This window comes from Lipotes vexillifer, unplaced genomic scaffold, assembly GCF_000442215.2.
Source record: "Lipotes vexillifer unplaced genomic scaffold, Lipotes_vexillifer_v1.1 scaffold591, whole genome shotgun sequence".
NCBI lineage: Eukaryota > Metazoa > Chordata > Mammalia > Artiodactyla > Lipotidae > Lipotes > Lipotes vexillifer.
In genome coordinates this window covers 207,575-218,878 of record NW_006791954.1, presented here as the reverse complement: position 1 = coordinate 218,878, position 11,304 = coordinate 207,575, and the positions used below count along the sequence as shown (strand labels likewise).

Sequence of the window (11,304 nt, the reverse complement as noted above, 5' to 3'; positions counted from 1 at the left end):
CTCTTACTAACTGGTAAGAGCAGTCCAAGAACAACTGGTAAACAAGTGAATTTTTTTACACGGGAAAAAAACTCATCCAACCACCATCATCCATTGACACAAGAAATCCAAAACACAATTTCCTTAAAAAAAAAATCCTCCCATTGCTGAAGTGTATCTTCTAAGCCTTATAAATAATAAACCTTTCAAACATGTCAGTATGAAAATGAGTGAGACTAGTCTCAAAAACAAACAAACAAGCAAACAAAAAAACCAGACTATTCAGAGAAGCAGGCCCCATAAACTTTAGAGCTCTAATAAGTCAGAAACAAGAAACTTTTATTTAAATAGTGTAGTCTTAATTTCTTTAATATAAAATCCCCCCCCACAAAATCTGATGAAAACAAAGTTTTATATACCATATAAACAAGATTTGTCAGATTTGAAAGTGAAAGTTAAAGTAATTTACAGTTAGCTTTTAGCCCTCTCGGGACATTTAGATAAATCCTGATAATCTACCTGATATTAGTTTGTGTCGATTTTATAATACATTGGGGAAAACTTTACTATTGTACTTAATGGTACAGTTTCATTTATCAAGTGTTTCCATTAATTTCATTATGAGTGATAGCTAAAAAGTGACCCCATCAAATCAAGTAAGTGACGTTAGCTGTGGCAGAGTAAACCACAACTGGATTGCTTTCTAAAATTCACCAGTTTGCAGAAAGTAAACATTCTTTGATTTGTTCATAATATACTGAAATTGCCTATAACACTGGTGCAGTAAAACAGCTAGTTCCTGTACTGTTACAGTAGGACAGATTTTATAGCATAGTTAACAGAAAAAAAAATGCTCATACATTATGTGGTGAAACTTATTTCACAAAGAGAGCATTAAATAAAGGGAAAAAGGGAAAATAAACCATGCAGAAGAGAGGGCTTCCCAGTCGCCACCTGTTTCCTATGGGTTCACTCACTACCATACATCACTTGCCACACTATCAAGTGACTCCTTTCCGCTTTGGCGACAGAAGGTTCGAGTGGAAGATCCTCTCCCAGAAGCTCTGATTCTCCACCTTCATCACCTGGTGGATGAAACGGAGACTCCGGTTAAGCATTTTGAAGATACAGGCTGATGCACATGAGACTCATGGTTAGTCCACGAGCAGCATGCATAAAACTTGTCTGACGCCCATTTCAGAGAACACAGTAAAAGAAATGCCATGCGTCACAATCTTCACTGCCTAACTTCTGAGAAAGACTACTGAGATCAATTTCTCATAGTTAAAATATTACAGGATATGAAAAAGGAAATGGAACAAAAAAAAAGATCAAGTTCAATTTTTAAAAAGTATACTTACCATTAAAATCAACCTATGCTTTAAGACAAGTTCTGCTTTTCAGGCTGGATTACCTAGAGATACTGACAAACCTGGTTAAGCAATTTTTATGTTATTTTTAAGATCCAAAATGGAAGAAAGTTTTAGTGGAAATGAAAAGACCACATAAAGGTTTTCCTGACACACTCTTTAGTATGGTTCAGACTACCATCAGACTGCAATCGAAGAAAAAGTTCCAAATCAGCCAGCGGAGTGAAGGCCATCTCTCTCTATAAAGGAATTCTGCACCAACAGTCAGTTCACTTTGAAGTGACTCCATTCCTACTGACATCACCATTCCTAACCTTGACATTAAAAGCCCTGCCTTAAAAATGTGTCAACAAGCCTTCTGCATCAGAAATTTTAGTTTATACTAATTACATGTGGCACACTGTCATTCATATGACCCTAAATTTTATATTCTTTTATTTTTTTTAACAGAATTAAAACTAAAGCATTAGTCACCAGTCTACAACATTATATTCTCTAAGGCCTTACGTTTAGAAACTTTTTCAATCATTGTGATTTTAGGCCAGTCCAAAAGGTTCCTTTATTTATAGCAAATAAATAAATTTACATCACAGTGCTTCACAGTTTACAAAGCACTACACTTTCCACAAACATCAATTCCCTGTGTTTTCTTTGAAACCTCTCTGGCCATTCCTCCTCAGACCCCTTCATAAGCTCTAATGATTCTTTAAACGCAGTATTAAAACAGGGCTCTATCCTAGAACCTTTTCTTCTGGCCCCTACATATTCTCCTTGGGTGAACTCATCAACCCTTGTGACTTTTAGTACCACTGCATGTCAGTAGTCCTCATATTCCTCCCTCCTGAGATATGAAACCCTTACACCCAAAAGGTGTAAAAAAGACATTTTCCACCTAGATAACTCCCAACTTCCACGCACTCCAAGGTCAACATGTCCAACACAGAACTCCTCATTCCACTCCCTCCAGATCTGCTGCTTCTGTTCTGATAGTCATTAACTCTAAGTAAATGGATCACTACCTCTTCCTTCACATTCTGTTAGTTACCAATTCCCCATCACAGTGCTAGTCTACTCCTATTGTTTGTACCTTACTCATTTACTTTTTCCTAACCCATTCCCTACCTCTAGTCTTAGACCTCCAATCCATTTACACACACATATAATCATATTGCTCTTCTATTTAAAGTCCTCCAATAATTTTCCTTTGCTCTAAAGTGCAAACTCCTTAATTAGGTATATAAAGGCCTTCCATGATCCAGCCCCTCCCTCCATTTCTAGATTTATCTCTGGTCAAATTTATATTTGCTTCTACTCCATGTTCCAGTCATTTTTAAGTAGTTTTTCTTCAACTAAGGTGGTTTCACATTTCTAAGCCTTGGTCAAGCTATCTCTTACCTTGGGATGCCAGTCTCCCCAGCCTTCCCCATACCATCCCCACCCCAATTCTTCAGACTCATGTTCTTCAGTACTGAGTCATCTCAAGCATCATTTCTTGACTTCCTGCTTCCCCTACCCCTAGGAAAAACTGACTACTCCCCATCAGAACATCTGTAACACTGTAATTTATTAACATGTTTCTATCTCTGTATTGTTCTATAATTTACTGGAGGGAGACTTTGTCTGATTTGTTTTTGTATCTCATGCTCAAGGCTAACAGGTACACAGTAGCTAATTATTGTTTATAAGGTGAGAAAATGAACAAATGAAATGAATTTGGTTACAAACAACACTTTATGAAGTATTTTTATTTCTCCACTTTGCAGGTGAGGAAACTGAGGTTCTGGGAGGTTGAATGATTTCCCCAAGGCCTTCTGACTCCATATGCTCTTCACATATACCTCAACATACGACCAAACCCTGCTGTTTTCTAATGCTCCTTCAAATAAACACACCTTGGTATAAAAAGGAAAAAAAAAAAAAATCATGAAAGTAGGAAAAAAAAGAAATATAAAATCATTTTCCAAGTAAAGCGTTCCAAGAAAACCTCTTAGAAATCACGTATCTGAGTTTCTTGCTTACTGTGGGTGAAAATCCACATCACGGAACAGTGGAAACAAAGCCCCCAGAAGCAATGACCTACCCATTCGGAAGTCAATGTAGCCCTCTCCTCCACTGACGACAAGCATAGACTTCAAGGGTGTCTGGCTGCCGGGCTCCTGTGCAGATGGCCCTGCTCTGTCAACTGTTAGATCTGTGCCACTGCTGCCACTTTGTGGGCTGATGACTTGACCTATTTATACAGGAACAGAAGTGAATATTACTTATCAAGGATTGGGGTGGGAGAGACTCATTTTTTCTGAATATTTTCAGAAAGCTGAACAAGGTAAGTACATTCTAATACAGCCAAAGTACTAGGGATGTTAGAAGCCTCTGCATGATCAGAAAACAGCTATAAAGGTCATGAAAGCCCAATTTGAAATCCAAGTAAAGCTATTTTGTACTAAAACAGAAATAGGTCCAGAATCCAGTATGAAATCTGTATATGGCTCGGCTGGTCTTAGCTGCCTGCTTCAGACTATTGTAATATATACACTGTTTCATCTGAGGGGTAGTGGAAAGCTCTCTCCCCTGGAAAGGGTACATGTGTGTTTATGTAAGAGACAGAAAAGTCTTCAGCTTAAGCCTTATGAATTTGGATATTCATAATTAATATTTGAATTGATTTCAAATCCATGGTTTCCTCATATTTAAGAAAAGTACATCTTATTTTTAATTTAGATTATGCAAATAAAATTACTGGGTAATGTGTAATTTGTTCTAACATTTAAGTTCTAATGTAGAATCTTTAAGCATGAAATCATAGAGAGAAACCCTGAAATATCATTGACACTATAACCTCTATGAGTGTGAGGTATTTTTCCTTGCCAGGTCTGCTGTCCTTTGGTCGAACTACACAGACCACGCCTTTAGGTGATAACAGGACAGAGTCCCATGATGTGAAACACTTTATAAACAATTTATGTTGGACATGGATAGGACAGTTTGATTTATTTTCACAGTGCCTCATTCATGCATTATTCAATTATACTCCAGAAGAAATCAAGCCTGCTAGAGATAACTTCTGTTAGCGGACTAGTTAGTTTTGCCACAGAAGCAAGAGCACAGTGGTATGATATTAAGGCCATCCTGACTGGTTTAATCCTTAGGGCCAACTGGCCAACAAACAACAATGTTGCCAATTCCACTTCCAGATTTATACCCAACAGAAAAGTCTCTCCCATATGCACAAGAAGGTCTACTGCAGTAGTTTTTTAATAGTGGAGGGAAAACAGAGAAAAAGCCTAGAAGTTGACCTATAGGAGAATGGATAAAAGGTAGCATATTTATTCAGATATTAGAATACCACAGTTAAATGAATGAACTAGATTTTTATGCATAAATATTAACAAATCTCAAAAATGAGAAATAATTTGCAGAATAACATATATGTAACATAAGACTTAAAAATACAAAAAATACTATATACTGTTTATAGATATGTTCCAATGTAGTAAAAATACAAAAACATGGGCAGAAGGATACATTTCAACTTCAGGATAGTGGTTATAGATGGACAGGAAAGAAGGAAGGGAAGGGGATTAGAGAAATATAAAGGAGACTCAAAGGGGACTCTATGGTATTATTATTTTTTTTTTTAAAAAAAAAGCAAGAAAAGGAACTTCCCTGGTGGTCCAGTGGTTAAGAATCCGTCTTGCAATGCAGGGGACGCTGGTTCGATCCCTGGTCGGGGAACTAAGATCCCACATGCCGCAGGGCATGTGCCCATGTGACACAACTACTGAGCCTGCACGCCACAACTACAGAGCCTACATGCTCTGAAGCCCCTGCGCCACAAATACACAGCCCACACAATCTGGGGCCTGCATGTCACAACTAGAGAGCACGCACGCCACAACTACAGAGAAGCCTGCACATTGCAACAAGAGCCCATGAGCCGCAACAAAAGATCCCACATACCACAACTAAGACCCAATGCAGCGAAAAAATAAATTAAAAAAAAAATCCATTTCTAGAAGTTTATTCTGAGGAAATAACTATACAAAAATAGACATGTACATTTCAAGAAGTTCATTACCATGTTGTTAAGAATACTGAATAACTGGTTAGGGTACCATGTGCCAACCCTATACTATATACATTTAATCATTTAATCTTTGGAACATCCTTGGGAAAAATTATAGTGGCTAATTTTATGTGTCAAATGTCTTGGCTCTGGTGCTGAGACATTTGCTCTAACTCTAGTCTAGGTATTTTTTAGAAATAATGAACATTTAAATCAGTGGACTTTGAGTAAAGCAGATTACTCTCCATAATGTGGGTGGGCCAATCAGCTGAAGGCCTTAAGAGAAAAAGATAGGTCCCTCAAGGAAAAGGGAATTCTGCCTCAGGGCTGCATTCACACTTGAGCTGCAAACATCAGCTCTTTCCTAGGCCTCCAGCCTGCCAGCCTTCTCTGCAGATTTCAGACTTGCCAGCCCCCATAATCACATGAACCAATTCCTTAAATTAAATCAATCTCTCTCTCCCTCCCTCCCTCTCTTTGCACTCGCTCGCTCGCTCTCATACACACACACACACACACACACACACACACACACGAACGCACACACGCACGCGCACATACCCTATTGGTTCTGTTCCTCGGCAGAACCCCGACTAATACACTGAGATACCACCATGTCCAACATCACACAGTTGGTGTGGCAAAGCCAGATTTGAACTTTGTCAAACTCCTAAACTTGCCTCTTACAGGGAAAATAAATCCAAAACATAGGTCCTGCTTACAGATGATCAGTAACATCACTTTAGTATTCTCAAGGGACAGAACATTTTTCACTGGACGTCATCACTGCCACCTTTCATCTGGATGCTGCTTTATAGTTCCCAAAGCCCTTCCATTAATCTTTACAACAAATGAGGCTGGCAGAGCAAATATTAATCACATCCACTTAGGAAATAAAGAAATGAGTATCAGAGGTTAAGCAATCTGCTCAAGACAACAAGGCAAGTGGTAAAGGCCCAGAACCCCAGACTCCTGCTGTTTCTTGCCACAGCGCTAAAGGTATCAGAGCACATTTTCCATCTCTTCCTGAATATAGCCTTGATGATAGGGACTTCTTTCTAGAAATCTCCTTTATGAGGCCAAAACCATTTTCGGCATTCTGCAGTGACAAAATAATACCATTGCTTTTCAAAAGTAAAGAAGTCTAAAATCAAGTTTGTTTTTGGGATACAGGAAGAGATTCCAAAATAGCTTCTATCAAGTATCTCTATAGCACTTTATTCATACCTCCGTTACAGAACATTTCATGCGTTATACCAGAGTTATCCGTCATTTCAGTACTTAGTATTAGACTAGGCAGAGGAACCAAGGGACAGACAATTACAGTTGGCCCCTGAATAATGCAGGGGTTGGGGCACTGACCCTCTGCGCAGTCAAAAATCTGAGTGAAATTAATAGTCACCCCTCCATATTCATGGTTCCTCTGTGTCCACAATCTGCATCCAAAGATTCAACCAACCATGGATCATGTAGTACTGTAGTGTTCACTACTGAAAAAAATCTGTGTATAAGTGGATCAGTGCAGTTCAAATGAACATTGTTCAACAGTCAATTGGACATACAACTTCTCAGTAGAATTATCTAACTCACCTGGGACTGCCACAAAGAATTTCACAGCATCCCTGTGCCCATGGAAGCAAAGCTGTGCATGTGCCATTGAACAATAGGGTATAAATGTCCCTGGTGTCACTTTATCACTGTTTTCATCACCATATACACGGATGACACTTCCAGGACGATTTCCTGATGCTCCTGAGGTTTTATTTGCTGCAACAGAAAACCAAACACCAAATATTTTCCCCTAGAAAACAGTCATGATGCAAGAGATTACTGGTTAATCCTTATGATATTATCTAAAAGCTACAGCCAGTTGAGATAAAACAAGGGCAGCAATGCCAACTCAAGACAAAGCTGGAAAAAAAAAAGATATACAGCATGCTAGTTATTTTTAAGTTTCTCAGTAAATGGAGTAGGGGATTTTGCCAGTCTAGCAATAGTTAAGTTTACTTTTTAAACACATCTATTAATTTAAAAAAATCATTTTAGTTAATAAAAGAAAAGATTTCTTAGGTATTTCTGTTTTGTTTTTTAATCCTCATTTTAGAAAACTAACCGGTTATATAGCTTAAAGTAAATAGGTATATTTTTTAGCAGAAGTTTTATAGTTTATCTTTTGATTTTTTTTTCTCCCTTGTGGTAAGAATATCTCCCTTGAGGGGTAGTAAAAAGTTGCGTTTAAAAGGATCCATCCAGTACAATACAGTAGCTTTTATTTACACCAGACTGATGGTTTGCTGAATTATTTTAGAATGACCAGACTCACAAAACATCCCCATTCCATGGACCAGTAAGTAAATGAAAGAAACATGATTGGTAACAGGAGTAAACAATGTAGATTAATGACAGTTTTCAGAGATGTTTCATGTTTTTATTGGAGGGAAAACAAAGTCTGAAAGAAAGGTCAGCTGCAACAAAAGATGATAAATAGACTAAGCTGCTGAGCAGTAGCTTGGTGGCCATGTAACAAACATTAAAAAAAAACGAAAACAAAAAACACCTGTTGCAATGCAGTGACTGCAAGTGGATGACATTTAGGAACATTCAAGAGGGTATCTAGAGACGTGAGAACGGCCTCACGGTGGCCATGAGAAGCCAGAAAGAAGAGTGTGGTTCAGGATCTGCACTTACCCCTCAGCCCCAGTAAACGTCCCTGGTGGAGGATTACGGCTAAAGTGAGAAAGGAGGAAAGGGGACATGGAGAGGTGCATGACAGGGAGGAGAAGGATTACTATGAGATGCCACTCTCAGCGTCTTCTATCTGGCAACTCAGGAGCTCAAAACTCCTAACTAAATTAACAAAATCCAGCTTGGTATAATACCAAGAAACACACAAAGTTCTTACCAAAGCCTCTAAAGAATATCTCTGCTCGAAAAGGACAATTTATTTACTGTGATTTTGCTTTTCTTAATTATAAAGCAATTTAAGTGAATGAGAACTTACTGGGGAACATTTTCTAAATGCTAATATTTCCCCCTTTTCTTTAAGAAATCCCGTGCAAGTAACTATGCTAAAATGGAACTCTCGCCTGTATAGAACTGAAATGAACTCTGGGGATCCTGGAATCTCTTAAGATATAAGAAGTGATCTAAACATGTAGATTTATAAGTAGTTGTAGAAAATACAGCTGGGATTAAGAATTTAGGTTCTTTAAATTGGTGGTCCGGTGGTTAGGGCTCCTTTCTTCCACTGCCAGGGGCACGGGTTCTCTGCCTGGCTGGGGAACTAAAATCCCACAAGCCTTGCGGTGTGGCCAAAAAAAAAAAAAGAATTTAGGTTCTTTAAAGGCTCCAGATATACCACCATCCAGTCTTCCTCCTTTCCCCTGAAAATTCTGAGGTGTTTATTTATTGACTTATTTTATGGACTTATGGCACTTTTTTCTTTTCAAATCATTCCCTGCCCATGAATTCTGCAACACGAAAACACTTGTTTAATGAATGATCAATGTAATGGAACATAATATGAAAAACATAAAATGCACATTTTGTTCACAAAAATAATAATAATGAGGCAAATATAAAAAACATACAATGTACATATTGTTCACATTCTTTTCAAACAGAGGTAGATGTCTTGTCTCCAATGTCAGGAAGGATTTGCTGACCTCCTAAGAAACTTCTCCCACAACTCTTAAGCCAAATGGAATATCCTAAACTGACTGCCACAGAGATATGGAAAACTAGGATATTAGATAGTTAGGTAATGTTTCTGGATACTAGTACAATAAAGCTGAAAGAAAAAATGGACATCAACCATTATTTGAGATGAAACAGGACCATGATTCCTGAAATGAGAAAGAGTTTCTCACAATGAAAAACTTTTAACTGTAAATATTGGTCCTGATATACTTGCTAGAGTCTATAAATTTCATAGAAAGAGTGAAGGAACAATAGTTAGATCTCTGCCATCAGTTTGACTTTCTGAATTACCACAGATTTGCCAATAACTAAACAATTCCTTCTACCTGAATTCCAGACAAGGCTGTTCCCCACAACTCTCCTGTGACAGTTACCTAAAAACGTACTTACTTTCTGTCAATGGGATGGAGATAATGACACCGTTTCCTGTTCCTACCCACAAACGATTGCAAGACACCATAAGAGCTGTGATCCTCACAAAAGAGAAGCCCAGTTTTCCAGTACCTGTATGACGGGAGAGAAGACATTTTGTTGAAAAACTAGAGCAGATGATGTTTTAGGTTCCAAGTCCCTAAGAGTAGCTGGACTAACATAGCAGAGAGGAAATGTGACCAGAGCTAGTTGGATGTTTCCTGAAGAAGATGCACATCAATCAAGGCGAACGCCCATCTGGCTTTATCATCTATCTGACAATTCATGGTTAATGGGAAAAAAAAACTCTAAAAGTGGCTGCCATTACATTATCATTCAGAAGGAAGATGCTGTGGATCAGGAAATATGATACAGGATTTACTTAAGGAGCTGCAAAACCAAACCAAACAAACCAAAACACAAAACAAAACAAGAAAACCTCAACAAAAACAGTTTACCAGATTGGGGAAATTAAATGTCCTTCCATTTTATAAACTGACAGAGTTCTTGCTTGCCTTAATTTTCTTTTCACAGGTAAGAAACAGTCTTTGCTAACAAAACCTATATTCTTTCCCTGTTTATATATTTGAGTCTAAAGCAGTTTAGAAATTTTAGGATACCATATGCATGTAATTTAGGAAGAATAAATGCACTTTTTTATTTCAAGAGAATTTTTAAACTGACCTTATTTTCAAGGATTTGAGAGGCAAAATTATTAAACAGATAATACATTTAAGACAAACAGCATTTAGTTACTCATAAGTTCTACTTACTAGAAATCAGAGTATGATCATAGAATCACAGTGTTAGAAGGAACCTTAAATAGTCTAAGCTAGAGATCTTTAACTTATGGGCAAAGTATACTCCTGAAATTAGTTTATGTCTATGTGTATATATGGCTGATTCAAGGGAGAGGGCACATCAGGTTTCCTGAGGGCGACGACTCTAAAAAAGTTAAAAACCACTGATGCAGTTCAACCTCTCTTCATAAAGAAATCATTTGTGACATCCCTAATAGTCATACAGCACTGGCCTGGGATGCTAAGGATACTGCAAGGAACAAACCAAAGATAGTCCCTGCCCTTCATGAAGATTAAGTTCTGTGGGGGAGAGAGACAGTATGTATGATACTGGTACAACCACAGTAATGATAAGCCCATGAAGAAAAAGTATAAGAGGTCCTAAATAAAACTGGGAGATCAGGAAAGGTCTCTTCTGGATGTGACACATAAGCTATGCCCTGAAAGCCAAGTAAAAAGGGACTAAGAAAAACTTCTCAGACAGAGGATACAGCACATGTGAGGGCCTTGCAATGGGAAAGAACTTGTTGAGTTTAGGTCAGTGTGGGCAGAACAGAGTGAGCAAGGAGAGAGGTCCAGACCATTTAAGTTCTTCTGATAATGTCACAAAATGTCATCTCACCTAAAGACAAGAATATTCTGAAAGTGGCTGGCATTACATAAGTGGAGGTATGTCACAGTGATATCTGCACACTGGTTACTATGCAGAAAACTGACTGGAGTGGAGATAGGAAGACCAGTGAAGAGGCTCATAGTCGTCTGGGGAGGAAAGAATGGTGACCTGGCCTGTGGGAATAGAGGTAGATATAAAGATGTAACTAATTTAAGGGAATTCCCTGGTAGTCCAGTGGTTAGGACTCGGCAGTTTCATTGCCAGGGCCTGGGTTCAATATCTGGTTGGGGAACAAAGATCCCGAAAGCTGCATGGCGTGGTCAAAACAAAACAAAAGATGTAACTGATTTAAGATATTCTGGGGGAAGA

The 11,304-nt window shown here is 38.2% G+C and overlaps 1 protein-coding gene across 1 annotated transcript in view; it reads right to left on the bottom strand.

Moving 5' to 3' along the window:
- Positions 1 to 948: 948 nt before the first annotated feature.
- The window catches only part of SPAG9 (sperm associated antigen 9), a 143,918-nt gene continuing 133,562 nt past the window's right edge, over positions 949 to 11,304 (bottom strand). Inside the window, exons 28-31 of the mRNA XM_007465223.1 lie at positions 9,502 to 9,615; positions 7,003 to 7,179; positions 3,430 to 3,579; positions 949 to 1,064 (exon numbers count right to left, since the gene is read on the bottom strand). Coding sequence (XP_007465285.1) covers positions 949 to 1,064; positions 3,430 to 3,579; positions 7,003 to 7,179; positions 9,502 to 9,615 — 557 coding nt within the window. The remainder of the gene's footprint in view (positions 1,065 to 3,429; positions 3,580 to 7,002; positions 7,180 to 9,501; positions 9,616 to 11,304) is intronic.